Source organism: Hordeum vulgare, chromosome 6H (assembly GCF_904849725.1).
Source record: "Hordeum vulgare subsp. vulgare chromosome 6H, MorexV3_pseudomolecules_assembly, whole genome shotgun sequence".
NCBI classification, from domain to species: domain Eukaryota; kingdom Viridiplantae; phylum Streptophyta; class Magnoliopsida; order Poales; family Poaceae; genus Hordeum; species Hordeum vulgare.
The window spans coordinates 37,908,083-37,927,104 of NC_058523.1; the positions used below are offsets into that span (position 1 = coordinate 37,908,083).

At 35.6% G+C, this 19,022-nt stretch overlaps 2 protein-coding genes across 2 annotated transcripts; one reads left to right on the plus strand and one right to left on the minus strand.

Annotated features, from left to right (window-relative positions):
• Positions 1-583: 583 nt before the first annotated feature.
• Positions 584-1,390, plus strand: LOC123402760 (cyclin-dependent protein kinase inhibitor SMR6). Its single transcript, XM_045096716.1, has one exon. It carries the CDS (start codon positions 755-757, stop codon positions 1,178-1,180), a length of 426 nt encoding a protein of 141 aa, XP_044952651.1. The 5' UTR covers positions 584-754; the 3' UTR covers positions 1,181-1,390.
• Positions 1,391-5,761: 4,371 nt separating this feature from the next.
• LOC123401366 lies at positions 5,762-9,461 on the minus strand. Its single transcript, XM_045095153.1, has 5 exons — positions 9,055-9,461; positions 8,797-8,875; positions 7,075-7,914; positions 6,609-6,866; positions 5,762-6,374 (listed from the first exon to the last, which is right to left on the minus strand). Exons 1-5 carry the CDS (start codon positions 9,440-9,442, stop codon positions 6,215-6,217), a joined length of 1,725 nt encoding a protein of 574 aa, XP_044951088.1. The 5' UTR covers positions 9,443-9,461; the 3' UTR covers positions 5,762-6,214.
• Between the last annotated feature and the right edge of the window lie 9,561 nt (positions 9,462-19,022).

Below are 19,022 nucleotides of genomic sequence, written 5' to 3' on the forward strand. Positions count from 1 at the left end.
AACTTTTTTCTGCGGCAGTTCTTGGTGGCTTTGTGGTTCCATTCCAGGAAGCAGCTCTCAGAGGCCAGGCGCAAAGGTTTCAACTAAATGGTCATGTTAACCTGCTGGTGATTGGTGACCATGGAAGCAAAGTGACGCTAGAGTATATGCCGGTACTAGTCAGCAGCTCAGTGGAACTGAACTTTGCCCCTTCATTCCTGGTGTGAACTGCATCAATGGGCGCTGGCGGATAGGAGTGGAGTAGCAGCTATCTACGAGTACTTTTACTGTATTTTTCAGGTGTTGCAGTGGTGTAGCTCTCTCCTGTTACTGTTGGCTGCTCTCTTCTGTTAAGAAATGGTACGCGGTTTGCTTACTCTGGTACAGAAAAATTCAGTGCTTGAACCATTTTTTCTCTTACCCAATTATCACCACATGACTGATAAATCTTTTCCACCTGATGCATGACCCCCATCCCCATGTACTTGGCAATCAGAAAGAGTCCAAGATTGTATCTGCCCCAGCTAATCGCCCTCCCAGCCCAACCACCCCTACCAAAGCCTTCACCATCCCCTGCTCCATTATATATTTCAACAAGCAGCCCCTCCTCGCTTTCACAAAAGCCCTCCCAAAAGCCTCTCCCTCATTTCTCTTAGCTGCCAAAGCTTTCTTCTGCTGCTATTTCTCCACTCCATTGCCGGCTTTCAGCAGCTCAATTTGCTCATCACGCTCAAACACAAGCTAGCTAAGCCAGCCGGCCACATTTACTGCCCTCATGGGGTTGCAAGAGATGGCGAAGCTGCAGCTGCACCACCATGGAGGCATGCGAGCTGCTGACAACGACGGCGACCAGGCAGCCGGCGGTGGGAGGAGGAAGAAGGCTGCGGCTGCAGCGGCGGCGGCAGTCTGGATCGCCGTGCCGCTCAGGCCCGTCAAGGTCGGCCGCCAAAGACCCTGCAGAGAGACAGAGGAGCGGAAGGAAGAGGAGGAAGAAGAGGTGACGACACCGAGAGGGGAAGGCTGCAGGATACCCTGGGAGGCGGCGACGTGCCCGCCGGCGCCCAAGAAGGCGAGGACGGCGGTGGCAATCTTCGCCGACAACCGGTGCAACTGCGACAACGGCGAGGCAACGGAGTACTTCCGCGTGCCGGCGGACCTGGACTCCGTGTTCGCCGTCAGCCGGGTCGCCGAGGCGAACTGAATGATTCCTCGTGCTCGCGCAGTGTAGAGCTGCTGAGTGCAAGCGATCAAATCCAGTTAAAAGACAGGGAGTCAGAGACAGAGGAGATGATCCAATAATGCAGCTGTAAAAATTTCGCATTGCGATGCATGGATGATTTATCCTAGTTAATTACTTCTCTTTCAGTGTAAATTAATCGAGGTCAAGGAATGCAATGTGTGCTAGTACTGATTCGATCTGTCTTAATTATTTGCTTGATGGTCAAATCTGCTGTTCAGCTGTTGTATAATCTTCTTTTCATGTCTCGTTAGGAGGGAAGTGGGTTTTCCCTGTTCTTTGGCAGACAGTGCATCTTTTTAAGTTGGACTGGATTTGTAGGAGAAGATAGAAGACGTCCACATGTTTATTTTTTCTTGAGAGCGTCCACATATTTTTCACATGGTAATAAAATTGACGATAAGTGTTTTGAGACTATTGTCAGGTAACTTATTTCAAACTAAATTTGAACCTCGTTAACGAAATTCATCAAGTGTTTACACCTCAAATTTTACATTTTCTAGGGAAAATCTCAAAAGAATCACAAATCCCATACCTGTTAAACGATTCCCAATCACCATCGCTCTATCGGCCGTCTCCTCCGCCATTTTTCTCATGGTGCTCCCACGATCATTTTGCATCTTTCCCTATGATTATTGTCCTCTACAGAGGCTCTTCCTCCTGTGCCTCTGAGCCGAAGTTCAACATGCCGCATCGGAAAGATGGAGGGTGGGGGTGGATGCATTTGGGTTCACCAGATGGGGCTCATCGGCGGTGACATCATGGTTGGTACCCAAAATTTTGATGATAAAAGGTTAGCAACTTTGGGGATGTCTATGTCCTGTGCAAAGCATTGTGTCCATACTATGAAGGTAATTCTGCGCTGCTACACACTATTGGTTATGTACTTATGTCCCCATATAGTGCCATCCATTTTCTCCATATCATTTTTGCAACAAACAAAATATCTTTTACGACATCGTCTGACAAACCATCAGGAAGATCTTCATATACCCACAAAAAATGTTGCATTCTGGATATATTTTTCCTTTTGTCACGGCGATTCGAAGCTCTAGAATCACTGTTCAGGTAAGACCAGACGCACAAAATGGCCGATTTCCTGGCAGGGCCGCCCTACCGACACTAGCACGTCCCATTAAAACACTACTCCCGCATACCAGCCAACCTCTGAGCCCGCCAAAATTTGAAACACTGAGTTCTAAACAGAAGATCAATTAAATCCCAGAAAACCTGCGTGTCACCTTTAGTTGATAATATAATCAGTGGTAGGTTTTTCTCGAAAGTGTTTTGCTTTCCCGAGCATCAAGAGGGGAAATAATGTTTTGGTAGGATCCCAAATACAAGTACTAATTAATCTAGACAAGATGCAAGTTGCTGACTCTTTTGCATGTTTTCCAAATAAAGGGTGACCTACTGCTTTGTACCTGCAAATTTAATTAATACAAGAAAAAGAGCAATGATTCATGCTGGCTATTTCAAACAATATAAGCATAAAGAATCCACCATTAATTTATAACAAGTTCTTCATAGTACTCCTACTTTAGGAGGATGCATGTATCCATTGATTCAATTTCGATCAGACGTATTGAGTTTTAATCAATAAGATAAAATCATATTTACCATATCCCAAACGCTCAAAAGGACACGAAAAAGAATGCAGAAGTCAACACAACAAACATATGGGTGCTCATATAAGCTTACCAACTTCTTTCTTTTATACTAATCACTAACCTTGAAGATCAGATCAACACCAGTTATCATGTGCTGTGGTGTAGGCTAGCTTCACCTATGGTAGAATGTTCTATTCCTTTAAATACTTGGTCTCAGATGCTGCTGCATGGATGCAGCCACAGTTTGATGATCAGAGCAAATAGATGGATAACATGTCCAGCCAATATAAAATTCAGATACTACTGCAACGGCTCCACTAGGACTTTGGCCAGTGGCCAGTGCTATCTGCTATCCTTTTCTCCCTTGGATCCCTCTATGCCTGGGCCACCACATTGCTCAAAGACAAGTTACTTCCCGCTTCTCCTGCTTTGACCTGCACAGTGAAAAAGGCAGTATACTATTTACTCTTGTATGAAGTTCTATAATGTACTACTGGTGTATTTTAGTCTGATCTTATGTTTGCACGATTGGTAAAGGAGAATGATACATTCTTTGGAAAGCCACTTTGGAAATATATTATGCAAATCATTTTCTGATGCAGTGAAAAAGGCAGTATCATATTGTTCAAACCTTTGGTCACTATTATCATTCTTAATTATGACATGTCAACAGAGTTTCATCTTCCTTTTTACTCCCTCCGTTTCTTTTTAGTCCGCATATAAGATTTGATCAAAGTCAAACTTCATAAACTTTGACTAAATTTATAGAATAAAATATCAACATTTATATTATTGAATCAATATTAGTAGATGCACCATAATATTAATTTTCATAGCATATAGGTTTAGTATTATAGATGTTGACATCTTTTGATATATTTGGTCAAACTTTGTATCACTTGACTTTGACCAAATCTTATATGCAGACTAAAAAAAAACAGAGGGAGTACTTTCAGAAGAGCACATAGAAGCACTTGTTCATCCGTATACATTCACAAGAATTAATGTGACCGCGTAGAAGAGCATCAAGCCAAACATTAAGGGGAAGTAGTTACTCAACCGATTAGATCTTGAAGGTAAAAATAAATAGAATTTCAGATCCTCTTGCAGGTAAAGGTAGGGTTGGATATTCAATTTGGATCACTGCCTTGATTTGGGTATGTGTCCAAATGATGAAAGCTCCAGTTAAGGGCACTGGAGATATGATTAGGGGGACTAGCCCCACGTTATTATGTCTGCCATTATAGACTGACATGTATAATCTATTGGCCCACTGTGCCTTTTCTTTAACTACACAACAAGAAACAGTACCATCTTGTGTATGTATGTTTGATGTAACTAGACACCAATGTTTGTCGTGACTGATCTACTAAAATGGTGGTCTAATTATTGGATTGGATGCCATAAATGAGAGGATATGGAGAGCCTGATGAGCATCAAATTAAGATGCACACCATCTCGAACATTGTATACTAATTAGTACTCCTCCATCCCAAAATAAATGATTCGACTTTGTACTAACTTTAGTACAAACTTGAGTCACTTATTTTGAGACAGAGGGAGTACTATGTAACATCTAACATGCTGAATGAAAGCGACAAAGGCAAAAACCAAGCATTGTTGAAATACATGCATGAGTTGGCCGAATGTGATGGGCATAATTTTTATTTTAGAGGCTCGGCCCCCATTGTATCAAACCATTATTTTAAAATGGTATATGAAGGCTTAGTACCTAATTAAGCTTGCTCTATCAATACTTCACTAGTACTACTAGGACAAGTTGTTGTCTCTTTGTTTTGGGTTTATTCCTAAATTCACTCTGATCATTGCGCTTGTCATCATAATTATCCAACATGCTATTAATATCATGCCTAACCAAGTTCATGTGTAATAATACCTCCTTTTGCATCCATCATCATCAAGGGAGGTGCATTCATCAGGACCCAATGCAACATCCAGTGTAGTCTTTTCCTTCCAGCTAGTTAAGAGAATATGACATGCCTTTCACAGGTAGGCCATTGTTCACCCTCCCATGCATGCATGGCCCTACTGTGCTTTACCGTTTCTGTAACAACACTGGATAAATCATGAGCCCTTTCCACGCCACTTTCATGGTTGTGGAGAAAGGCCTACGCAAATCATGTCTGGTGCTGTGGTGCGAGTGCACGTTGCTCCAAAACACATTGAAGTGGACAAAACATGGACACGCACATGTACAGACCCATGAGAGTTTGCATGTACAGTCACTTCATTTATCACAGCCTGATTTGGGTTCTTTTCATCTACCCATGTAATAATTGTCATATACAAATAAAATATACTAAGAGGTTGATGACATACCATGTGATCAATAGGGCAAAATAGTGGGACAGTTTGCCCAAAATTATGTAGAGTAACTGATATGAACAAATGTGATACTGTGTATTTTTCAAACCAAATCATACAGTCAAATGCAATTAAGATGAAATTACTCTTTTAGGAAAAAGGAACATATGTACACATCCATGCATTAATCCATGTGACAATCTGGGTGGAGGAATCTAAGGGGCTGATGTTATGTTACAGAAGGGGGCAAGCCAAGTACCCTCCTATCACAGGGGACAATGGGTGTACTCTTGTACCAATGCAAGATCCCAGCACTGCTTCCTTTATTGACTAACAAAACCATTCATACTTTTGTGCTCGCTAGTTACTCCAGTATGTACTAGTATACCTGATGAAGGTAACCAGGCACCACAAATCTTGCAAGTTGCAAGCAGCATTCTTAATTTCATTATGTAATATGGCTGTATTTGGGTTTCAGACATCAACAGAGCCTAGGATTAATCTGCAGATGGAGTCTCTGCAGATTAATTCATAGGCTCTGTTATTGACTCATATGACATCAACAGTGCTTTAGCCTATGTTACAAGGATGCACCATTTGCAAAAGGCTATAAGAGTTGAAGAACTATCTTTCACCAGAAGAGTCCAAGAAATATAATGCATCACAGATCACTCCATAAATGCATTTCAAGGACTAAAATCTAGCAACATACCAGAATACAGAATACAAGCACGTTAGTGGGTTGAGCATTAACGCTGTATAACTACAACAATGTGCCAAATACTTCTTAGAGTAGATGAAGAGATGGCTGACTGAATCCCCTATCGCCAAAAGCATTGAATAAGAGCCTGTCTGTCACTCAGCCTTGTGTCAGCAGGGGGAATCCAGAAATTTTGCAGTGTATAGATGAGACAACCAGCTCGCTGAACGACTGCTAAACTGAGATAGGCAGGAACAGTGTTTGGTATAAATGATTAGGCTCTCCACCAGAGATGCATGATACAATGATCAGTCAGGGGCTTGGGGCATCATGAATAAAGTACTATTATCTTATAAGCTCGAATCAACGCTCCAGAGACGAAAGACACATTCCTTCAAGAGACGAGCAAGAAAGAGGGAACTCATCCATAGCTGAGCTAAGACATTCAGTAAGTTCATTTATCTGCCGCGCCATCATGTATAACTGTTCAGCCCGATATTTGGATGACCACTCCTCTACTGTCCTGCATATTGGAAAGCATATAAGATGAGACAAGATGACGACAAAACAGAAGGAAATAAACACAGGTTACTGCCCTTGTGACTTTTTGCACATAACAGACTTGCAGGAAATACAATGTCTGTCCAAAATTGATATTGAGGTACAATTAATGCTTTAGACAGTATGGTAGGTATGTAAACATCAGTATACTTCCCATCAACAAAAACACTAGGTGTAGGTTTAGCATATTCCATACCTTAAGTCTGTTTCTGAGGCACTACTGCAGTTAGAATACAGGAGCTTAACAGTAGGCTGCAGATTTGCTGTCACATGTGAACCATCAATTTCATTTTCATAGCAGTAACCAGAAAACATCCATGCTTTTGAACTAAGGAGGACTATCTGCAGCATGGGCCTTTTGGTTTTCAAATCTCTCACTACTGTACGAAAAGATATTTCATCTTCAGCAATTTCAAGCAACAAATTAACAAATAGTTTTTCCAATGTGTGTCCCCTGCACATAGATAACGCATGCCTCATGTCAGTGATGAAATCAACTTATGAATACCAAGCTAATGCAGAATATCTATTCAGAGAGTTACAAGGAGCAACAGCTCTAACTGACAAACTTTGTATAAGAGTTGTGATTTAACTTTATTTTTTCAATCTTTGGGAGTGGTACACCAGTTATCTCAAAGCTAGTGAGAAGCACATATACTAACCTGAACACATCATGAGAACCCCCAACAGGAATGTCTGAGGATGTGTAACACTTGAACAGCCGTACCCGTCCATCCGATGGAGCATCTGAATATTGCGATGGGTATGACCCAAGAGATGACGAGCAATGAGAACATAAAAGTTCAACCCAGTTAACATCTTTCACAAGGTTTGATTCTTTAACAATAAAGCTACTTCCAAGAGAGATACTTTTTGTTAACTTGTAATCTCTTTGGTTGTCCAGTCCAGCTTTTCCACTATCTCCACTGTCACAGCAGCAACTGCATGGATCAACCTGATTCAAATCAGCCTCTTGAGAAGTTTGCTCCATGTTTTCAATAAAACAGTCACTTGTAGACTTCTCAGAGTTCACATCGTCACCATTATTCAGCTGGATAGTACCACATTGATCAGTCCAAGGAGTGACTTCATTTTTTTCAGTATTATCAATACAAGGACCCTCCTCCAAAAGAACTGGAGGTCGCATGTGATTAGAATCAATTTTCTTTTCATGGCATGCCTCCTCTTCTGCATTATTCAATTTTGTCTTCTCGGCAGTAGGATCGCTTTCTAGAGTAACATTAAACAGAGCTTCTTCTAGTGCAACAATATCAACACTGGGCACTGAACTATCTACTCTGGATACTATATCAGTCTCAAGATAATCCTTCTCTATAATAATGGAGGTAGCATCTAGCAGAGTTGTTCTCTGCAGGCGACCATATGCATTGATATAGTGTGATATTAACTTCTCACTTGCCCCTCCGAATGATGTGCAACATCCACCAAACCAATTGTCAGCCACATCCTCCCAATTTAAAGATGGCATTTCCACAATGTCCCTGAAAAGTGGTTATTTTGAACATGAGACGCCGACGAGATAAGGTTCATATGATGCTTTTGGACCATTATAATACTGAAACATAAGTTCTGCACCTAATTTTCACGTTCAGTACAAACTATTAGCACCCATGAGCTGTAGATCGCACAAGCTCATGAGCAGGATGATGATATGTGAGTAATTACCTAATGCTTAAATGCAATAAGATGCTCTTAGGGTTAATGATCTGTAGATTGCAGCTATTATTAGAACTTAGGTTCTAGGAATTATCTACTGAACCAATAGTATATCTTCCAAGTGGGACCAGAGCATAAGACCACCCCATAGAAAACCAGCTCTTACCACTACCCATGTTGCTCCTCAGACAAATTCAGACACTTTTAATGCTTCTTTAGAACATTCATATTCCAACACAACTTCGTAAACCACCACGATGCGATGACTGATGAGCAGATCCATCAACCAATAGTAAGTTCTCTCCAATTTAAAAGCCAATAGAGATGATATGAAAGTGCAAGGCATCTCTGAATAACCTACTTATTACATGTGAAAAATAACAGGCTGTGCAGGAGAACTGAACAATGATAAAATGTTTTAACTTGATCATGAAATATCTCATCGCACTTTCCGCTAGATATAATCATTCCAGTTTCTGCAACGACTTAATGTAATAGACATGCAGTTTGATTAAGATCATCATTCTTGCATAGCACACTACACCATGGCTCTGGACGGTTGCTAAGTATGAAGTACCGAGTGTCAGCAATCTGATTTGAGTAGGTTCAGTTTCCACACATCTTCCGAATCTTAAATAAGTGACATGTAACTGAAGAGTAAACACTGCACAAATTAAGTACCAATCACAAGGTTGCCAATTGCCTACCTTAGTGGCTGTTTTGTCAATCTCGCTGAGCACGTTTTGCAATACAAATGGACATCTCCAGAAGAAAGACTCTTCAAATCTGCCATGAAAATGAACCAACGAAAATATCTCAAAATTGATCTGAAACATGGACATTCAAAATGAGGAAACCTACCTGTGAACACTTTGAAAGCAGAAATCAGATTATAGTATTCACTAAAATATCAGGGGCTATGATAATCTCTGAGTGAACACTTTGGAAGTTAGCCAAAAGCTCACCATCGCGGAGGGAGAGGGGCGCGGGAGGGCCGGCGCCGGGGAAGGCGGCGGCGACGACGGGGTGGTCGACGGGAAGGACGAGGGTGAGGCGGACCTCGAGGTGGTCCCCCGCGGCGCGGCACTCGGGCGGGGCGGAGGGGTCCACGAGCACCCTCGGCACGGGGACCCTGAGCGAGACGGGGTCCGACGCAAGGGAGAAGGAGAGGAGGAGGAGGTCGGCGTCGAGGCGGAGGTCGGCTCGGAGGCCGGAGGGCGCCGCGGCGGAGAGGGCCGGGTGGGAGAGGTAGAGGCGCAGGAGGGGTAGGTGCGCCAGGGTCTCCCACGTGTACCGCCACTGCCGCCGGTGCGCGCTGTCGCCAGCGGCGAGGGGGGAGGAGGAGGCGGCCATGGCGGGTGGTGCTCGGCGAGGCGCTGCCGAGGGAGGGGTCTCCTGGGCTTTAGTGAGGTTCTAGGTCAGGTCCCGCGCGTCAATCGTGCTCGTCCATCGCTGAACGGACGGAGGTAAGCTGCCCTGCACATTCTCAACCCATGATAACGTGAGGATACTCTATATATTTCAACCCCTTGGGGCTCGTTTGGTTATGGGGATTGGGGAGGTTTTGAGAGGGAGGGATTTCAGTGGATTGGGTGAATCCTTTTGTTTCACCCAATTCTTTCAAATCTCCGGGGTTTTGCTTTCACTAGTCTTTCAGGGAGGGTTTTGAAACATATGGATAGAAAAGGATTGAAGGGGAACGAAGGAGATTGGGCTAAGCAAACCCTTCGTATCAAATGAACGCCCGAGGATCTGTGGGGTTTCTCGATCCCCCAGAGATTTTCCTGTCAAAACCTCCTCAATCCCCCTTAACCAAACGAGGCCTTGAGAGGTTAAAGATCCATCTAGTAGCTAGAGTTATCAACTAATTGTTTTTAGTTTTTTAAAAATACACACGGATTTCCTAAAATATGACACATCTCTCCCTAATCTCTCCTTAATCTCCCTAATAATAAAGTAAATAGGGTTTTTGGTCGTCCGTTATAGAAATTTTCTTTAAAGTTTGCATAAATTACACACCATGTCACCGGTAAGTAATAAAAAACATTTCACAAAGCAAAAAATCTTGGACTGGGCCGGCCCATGTAAAAACCTCCTATATTACGCTTTACATGCTCGGAGAATATCCAGCACACCGTTTGAGCCGTCCCATGCACAGGCGCCTGCTTTTAGTTCCGTTTATTTATTTATTTATTTTCAGTTCCGTTTTATTTTTTTATTTTAAATAATTGAGAACTTTAAATAATCTTTAAAATTTTAATAAACTGAAAATTATAAATCAACATATTTAAAAAAAATGTTTGTGACTTCAAAAACTGCTCGCAGTTTTGTATAAAATGCTCGCATATACAATAAAATGTTGTAATTTTAGAAAAATATTTATACAATAAGAAAAGTCCATGATTTCAAATACAATTACATGTATTCAAAATTATTAAAGACATTTAACCAACTGCTTTCTAACTGAAAATATATTAATGCATTTAAAAAATGTCCTAAAATTTTAAAAATAGCTAATGCCTGTTTTGATAGTTTCTTTTTTTTATTTAAAATTTTCCATTCCATTTTTGTTTAGTTCTAACTTAAATAATTTAGAACTACATAAACTTTTGCATATTAAAAAATAGGAATTTTGAAATGGAATGTTGACGAAAACATAATGTCCATGAATTTAATAAATATATTACTAATTTATAACAATGTCCATGAATTTAATAAATATATTACTGATTTATAAAAATGTTTGTTTATTTAGAAAAACTTCATGCGTTTCAAAAAATGTTTGTGAATTTAAAATAAAATCCTCGAACATAAAAAAGTATGTTCGCCTTTTCTTGAATTGGTCGCCAATTCAAAAGAAAATATTTAAACCCGTTCGAAATATAAATAATATTCACGATTTTTAGAAAATGTTTGTAAATTGTAAAAAATGTTCTCAATTTTAAAATTGTTTCCATATTTGTAAAATTGTTCACGAAAGATGTAATGTATGTAGTTAAACATTAATGCTTTAACTCTTTGTGATACTATAACTGCATGAATTTTGAAGAATTAACTGTTAGATAGATCGAATTATTGTTGTATGTTTTCTAATTTTTTTTATTTAAATTCAGAATAAATATTTGAGTTACCAAGATTTTTGACAACCATGATATATATTTTTTTTAAATGTAAAGATTGCTTCAACTTGTGAATAAATTTAAAAGAAGAAACATTTTGTTGCATTTGTGCATAAAAGTTTAAAATCAAGCGATGATATGTAAACATAATATGGTCACCATCATTGAAGATTATGTTTTTTTCTTGGCAACGCACGGACCATTTTGCTAGTCTCTCCCTAATAATAAAGCAAATACAGTTTCTGGTCGTCCGTCTTGAAAATTACCCCTAAAGTTTGCATAAATTACCCACCATGTCACCGGTAAGTAATAGAAAAACGTTTCACAAAGCGAAAAATCTTGGACTGGGCCGGTCCATGTAAAAACGTCATATATTACGCTCTGCACGCTGGTAAACTATCCAACACACCGTATGGACCGGCCCATGCACATGCGCAACGTTTCACAAAATGAAAAATCTTGGACTGCGCCGGCCCATGTAAAAACGTCCTATATTACGCTCTGCACGCTGGGAAACTATCCAACACACCGTATGGAACGGCCCATGCACAGGCGCCTGATTTTAGTTCCGTTTATTTATTTATTTTCATTTCCGTTTTATTTTTTTATTTTAAATAATTTAGAACTTTAAATAATCTTTGAAATTTTAATAAACTGAAAATTATAAATCAACATATTTAAAAATAAATTATACATTATTAAAGGCATTTAACAAAATGCTTTCCAATTTAAAATATTTTAAAGCATTTAAAAAATGCCCTAAAATTTTAAAAATAACTAATGCTTGTCTTGAGAGTTTCTTTTTTTATTGAAAATTTTCCGTTTCATTTTTGTTTATTTATAATTTAAATTATTTAGAATTACAAAAACTTTTGCATACTAAAAAATAGGAATTTTGAATTAAAATACTGACGAATTTTATTTTGAATTAATAATAGGATTAAAAAAAGCGCCAGATTTTTATTTTTTTGCAAATTCCAAAACAATGTCCATGAATTATATAAATATATTATTGATTTATAAAAATGTTTGTTTATTCAGCAAAACTTCATGCGGTTCAAAACATGTTTGTGAATTTAAAATAAAATCCTCCAACATAAAAAATTATGTTCGTCTTTTTTTGAATTGGTCGCCAATTTAAAAGAAAATATTTAAACCCGTTCGAAATATAAATAATATTCACGATTTTTAGAAAATGTTTGTAAATTGTAAAAAATGTTCTCAATTTTAAAATTGTTTCCATATTTGTAAAATTGTTCACGAAAGATGTAATGTATGTAGTTAAACATTAATGCTTTAACTTTTTGTGACAATATAACTGCATGAATTTTGAAGAATTAACTGTTGGATGGATCAAATTATTATTGTATGTTTTCTAATTTATTTTATTGAAATTCAGAATAAATATTTGAGTTACCAAGATTTTTGACAACCATGATATATATTTTTTAAAAATGTAAAGATTGCTTCAACTTGTGAATAAATTTAAAAGAAGAAGCATTTTGTTGCATTTGTGCATAAAAGTTTAAAATCAAGCGATGATATGTAAACATAATATGGTCACCATCACTGAAGATTATGTTTTTTTTCTTAGCAACGCACGGGCAATTTTGCTAGTCTCTCCCTAATAATAAAGCAAATACAGTTTCTGGTCGTCCGTCTTGAAAATTACCCTTAAAGTTTGCATAAATTACCCACCACGTCACCGGTAAGTAATAGAAAAATGTTTCACAAAGCGAAAAATCTTGGACTGTGCCGGCCCATGTAAAAACGTCCTATATTACGCTCTGCACGCTGGGAAACTATCCAACACACTGTATGGACCGGCCCATGCACAGACGCCTGATTTTAGTTCCGTTTATTTATTTATTTTCATTTCCGTTTTATTTTTTATTTTAAATAATTTAGAACTTTAAATAATCTTTGAAATTTTAATAAACTGAAAATTATAAATCAACATATTTAAAACTAAATTATACATTATTAAAGGCATTTAACAAAATGCTTTCCAATTTAAAATATTTTAAAGCATTTGAAAAATGCCCTAAAATTTTAAAAATAACTAATGCTTGTTTTGATAGTTTCTTTTTTTCATTTAAAATTTTCCGTTTCATTTTTGTTTATTTATAATTTAAATAATTTAGAATTACAATAACTTTTGCATACTAAAAAATAGGAATTTTGAATTAAAATACTGACGAATTTTATTTTGAATTAAAAATAGGATTAAAAAAGCGCCAGATTTTTATTTTTTTGCAAATTCCAAAACAATGTCCATGAATTATATAAATATATTATTGATTTATAAAAATATTTGTTTATTCAGCAAAACTTCATGCAGTTCAAAACATGTTTGTGAATTTAAAATAAAATCCTCCAACATAAAAAATTATGTTCGTCTTTTTTTGAATTGGTCGCCAATTCAAAAGGAAATATTTAAACCCGTTCGAAATATAAAATATATTCACGATTTTTAGTAAATATTTGTAATTTGTAAAAAATTTCTCGATTTTAAAATTGTTACCATATTTGTAAAATTGTTCACGAAAGATCTAATGTATGTAGTTAAACATTAATGCTTTTAAGTCTATGTGACAATATATCTGTGTGAATTTTGAAGAATAAATTGTTAGATGGATCGGATTATTATTGTATGTTTTGTAAAAAAATTATTCAAATTCAGAATAAATGTTTGAGCTACCAAGATTTTTGACAACCATGATGTATATTTTTTGAAAATGTAAAGATTGTTTTAACTTGTGAATAAATTTAAAAAAAGAAACATTTTATTGCATTTGTGCATAAAAAATTCTAAATCAATCGATGATATGTGAACATAATGTGGTCATCATCATTGAAGATTATGTTTTAAGCACGCACTGCTTCTGGCGTTCGTCGCGGTATTTTTGCAAAAACACCCCTGTAAGTTTCTCTAATTAACCCACGGTACGTTTTTAAGTGAGCCCGAACCCGTTTCTTACATTTTACACAAAACCCCTTTACTTTCGTGCTAAATAACCGGCGGTTCAAATTATATTCAGAGTGAATCGTTTTTTAAATTTTTTACGTACACCCCTCACATATGCGTTAATAACCTTGAAATCCATTCAGAATAAATATGTATTTTCAAATAACAATATCTTTTAAACCGTAAATTCAATTTAAACATGTTATATATGAAAGTTGATTAGAAAAATTTGTAGAGTTTGAATATGTTGTTATTTTACATATTAAATATTTAAAAAAAATACTATTTCGAATACAATGCTAATTAATATTTGTTTTTATTTCGTACCGACTATTTGTATTGTAACATATTAACTTAAGCATCAATATTTGGGAAATGTTATAATCTTTGGACATGATATACTTGCACTAGGTTCTTTATTTGTACATATTTTATAATCTAAGACCTTACGTACGTGTTTTTTTTTGACAGTATACACGCGCGTTTTTATCAATGGACTATACTTTTTTTTTTCTCCCGTTGCAATGCACGAGCATTTTTGCTCGTAATAATAAAGCAAATACGGTTTCTGGTCGTCCGTCTTGAAAATTACCCTTAAAGTTTACATAAATTACCCACCATGCCACCGGTAAGTAATAGAAAACGTATCATAAAGCGAAAAATCTTGGACTGGGTCGGACCATGTAAAAATATACTATATTACGCTCTGCATGTTGGGAGAATATCCAACACACCGTATGGGCCGCCCATGTACACGCGCCTTCTTTTAGTTCCGTTTATGTATTTATTTTCAGTTCCGTTTTATTTTTTTGTTTTAAACAATTTAGAACTTCAAATAATTTTTAAATATTTAATAAACTGAAAATTATAAATCAACACATTTAAAAAATTAAAATGTTTGTGACTTTAGAAACTGGTCGGAGTTTTGTAAAAAATGCTCGCATATACAATAAAATATTTGCAATTTTAGAAAAATGTTTGTACAATAAAAAATTCCATGATCGCAAATACAATTCCATGTATTAAAAATTATAAAAGGCATTTAACAAAATGCTTTCTAATTCAAAATATGTTACTGCATTTAAAAAATGTCCTATAATTTTAAAAATAGCTAATGCCTGTTTTGATAGTTTCTTTTTTTTATTTAAAATTTTCCGTTCCATTTTTGTTTATTGATAATTTAAATAATTTAGAATTACAAAAACTTTTGCATATTAAAAAATAGGGATTTTGAATTAAAATGTTGACGAATTTTTATTTTGAATTAAAAATAGGATTCAAAAAAGCGCCGGATTTTTATATTTTGTTTGCAAATTCCAAAACAATGTCCATGAATTTAATAAATATATTAATGATTTATAAAAATGTTTGTTTATTCAAAAAACTTCATGGGTTTCAAAAAATGTTTGTGAATTTAAAATAAAATCCTGCAACATAAAATATTATGTTCGTTTTTTCTTGAATTGGTCGTCAATTAAAAAGAAAATATTTAAACCCGTTTGAAATATAAAAAATATTCACGTTTTTAGTAAATATTTGTAAATTGTAAAACAAATTCTTGATTTTATATTTGTTACCATATTTGTCAAATTTTGTTCACGGAAGATCTAATGTATGTAGTAAAACATTAATGCTTGTAAGTGTTTGTGACAATATAGCTGTGTGAATTTTGAATAATTAACTGTTGGATGGATCGGATTATTATTGTATGTTTTCTAAAGAAAATCTTGAAATTCAGAATAAATCTTTGAGTTACCAAGATTTTTGACAACCATGATATATATTTTTTGAAAATGTAAAAATTGCTTCAACTTGTGAATAAATTTAAAAGAAGAAACATTTTTTTTGCATTTGTGCACAATATTTCTAAATCAAGCGATGATATGTGACATAATGTGGTCACCATCATTGGAGATTATGTTTTTTTCTTCCATGGAAACGCATGGGCCATTTTGCTAGTAATAATAAAGCAAATATGGTTTCTTATCGTCCGTCATGAAAATTACTTCTAAAGTTTACATAATTTACCCACCATGCCACCGGTAAGTAATAGAAAACGTTTCACAAAGTAAAAAATCTTGAATTGGACCGGATCATGTAAAAACCTCCTATATTACGCTTTGCAAGCTGGGAGAATATCCAGCAAACCATATGGGTCGGCCCATGCATAGGGCCTGCTTTTAGCTTGTTTATTTTTTTATTTTAAATAATTTAAAAACTTCAAAAACTCTTTAAAATTTTAATAAACTGAAAAATATAAATCAACATATTTAAAAAAATAAAATGTTTGTGACTTCGAAAACTGCTCAAAGTTTTGTAAAAAATGTTCGCATATACAATAAAATGTTTGCAATTTTAGAAAAATGTTTGTACAATAAGAAAAGTCCATGATTTCAAATACAATTCCATGTATTAAAAATTACTAAAGGCATTTAACAAAATGCTTTCTAATTCAAAATATATTAATGCATCTAAAAAATGTCCTAAACTTTTAAAAATAGCTAATGTCTGTTTTGATAGTTTCTTTTTTTATTTAAATTTTTCCGTTCCATTTTTATTTATTTCTAATTTAAATAATTTAGAATTACAAAAACTTTTGCATATTAAAAAATAGGAATTTTGAATTAAAATGCTGACGAAAACATCAAATGTTTGTGGATTCAAAAAAAGCGCTGGATTTTTATATTTTTTTTGCAAATTCCAAAACAATGTCCATGAATTTAATAAATATATTACTGATTTATAAAAATGTTTGTTTATTCAGAAAACTTCATGCGTTTCAAAAAATGTTTGTGAATTTAAAATAAAATCCTCCAGCATAAAAAATGATGTTCATCTTTTCTTGAATTGGTCGCCAATTCAAAAGAAAATATTTAAACCCGTTCGAAATATAAAAAATATTCATGATTTTTAGTAAATGTTTGTAAATTGTAAAAAATGTTCTCGATTGTAAAATTGTTCCCATATTTGTAAAATTGTTCACGAAAGATCTAATGTATGTAGTTAAACATTAATGTTTCTAAGTTTTTGTGACAATATACGTGTGTGAATTTTGAAGAATTAACTGTTGGATGGATTGAATTATTATTGTATATTTTCTAAAAAAAATATTGAAATTCAGAATAAATCTTTAAGTTACCAAGATTTTTGACAACCATGATATATATTTTTTGAAAATGTAAAGATTGTTTCAACTTGTGAATAAATTTAAAAGAAGAAACATTTTCTTGCATTTGTGCATAAAATTTCAAAATCAAGCGATGATATGTGAACATAATGTGGTCACCATCATTGGAGATTATGTTTTTTTTTCTTCCGTTGCAACGCACGGACTATTTTGCTAGTATCACTAATAGGCTCAAGCTCTTTGACACCAATAGCCCAAACATTACTCTCATTACTCAAGTCAATACCTTAAAACTGTTGCAAGTTATTATTATACTTAAATAGCAACCTCAATTATCTACTCATTAAAGACACATAACTCAATGCAACAAGCCAACTCTCTAAACAAGATAAGCATAATAACTCAAGAGAGTTCCAACAACAACCTAAATAAAATCTCTTAAAAAATAAAGCATGAAAACTAAGAGCTAAGCATGACAACAGCTATGAAAAGATAAAGAACACACAAAAAATAAGCATGAAAACCTATGTTGTGTTTTAGGATGGAGTGAAGCGTGTTTTTCTTCCAAACAAAGAAGGCTAGGTTCCAACTTGTTATGAACAGCAAGCAAAACTAAAACAAACTAAAAAGTAAAGAGCGGGATGCTCCAAGCATAGCACATAACATATGAAATGATAAAAATATAGCATGAAGAAGGGCGAACTGATGATTGTTGATGGAGAAGGGAATGCACGGGGGCATCCCCAAGCTTAGACGCTTGAGTCTCCTTGAATATTTCTTGGGGTGCATGGGGGCATCCCAAGCTTGAGCGCTTGACACTCCTGGATCTTCTTTCATCATTTTCCATCGCATACTTGAAAACTCCCTTCATACGAAACTCATCATAAGCTAATTATAGTTGTTAGTGTTCATAGTAAAATAATTTATTATCTATTGAAAATAAAGATTTTCATGAAGAGCTACTGTTTCTCAAGATTGGCAAAAGGTTTTTGCAAAGGAAAAGCAACCTTAAGATTTGCAAAATAATGAAAACGCAAAACAGGGCAGAATCTGGGAAAAACAGAACAACATTTAGTAAATAATTTTTTCGGTGCACTTCTGCAACTCAAATCAAAAAACTCAGAGCACACGCCAGAAAGACAATTATATAGAGCATACTGTCAAAACAATTCAGATCAAAAATATTATCTGGTGATTTTTGGCGAATTTTTCCGTCAAGCACACATAATCTGTTTCTGGACATCATGTCACAACTTTTGTACTTTCTTGCAATGGGAGGCTAAAACTTGACACAAAGCTTGAAAATAAAGATACAATGATGTTGCAACAGTAGTAACAAGCATCAAGACCATTAAAACTGAAAGTAAAAACAAATTGGGTTGCCTCCCAACAAGCGTTTTCTTTTATGCCTTTGAGCTAGGCATAATGCAAAAAGATAAGTATTATCAACTCCATAAGAATAACTTGCCCGAATAAGGGACTCATAAGGTAACTTAATCTTCTTTCAAGGAAAGTGTTCCATTCCCTTTTTAAGGTGAAATTGGAATCTAATGGTCCCTTCTTTCATGTCAATGATAGCACCAACGGTACGGAGAAAATGACGTCCCAAAATAATTGGACATGAGGGATCACGCTCAATGTCCATAATAAGAAAAAGAATGGGAACATAATTATCATTAACAACAATAAGAACATCTTCAATTCTCCCTAAAGGTTTCT

Bases quoted from the DNA above. Each gene is read 5' to 3' on its own strand.
- LOC123402760 (XM_045096716.1), top strand. From the start codon at position 755: ATGGGGTTGCAAGAGATGGCGAAGCTGCAGCTGCACCACCATGGAGGC.
- LOC123401366 (XM_045095153.1), bottom strand. From the start codon at position 9,442: ATGGCCGCCTCCTCCTCCCCCCTCGCCGCTGGCGACAGCGCGCACCGG. The intron at 8,876-9,054 runs GTGAGCTTTTGG...TTTTCATGGCAG, and splicing joins GCCCCTCTCCCTCCGCGATG to ATTTGAAGAGTCTTTCTTCT. The intron at 6,867-7,074 runs GTTAGTATATGT...ATCTATGTGCAG, and splicing joins GGTTCTCATGATGTGTTCAG to GGGACACACATTGGAAAAAC.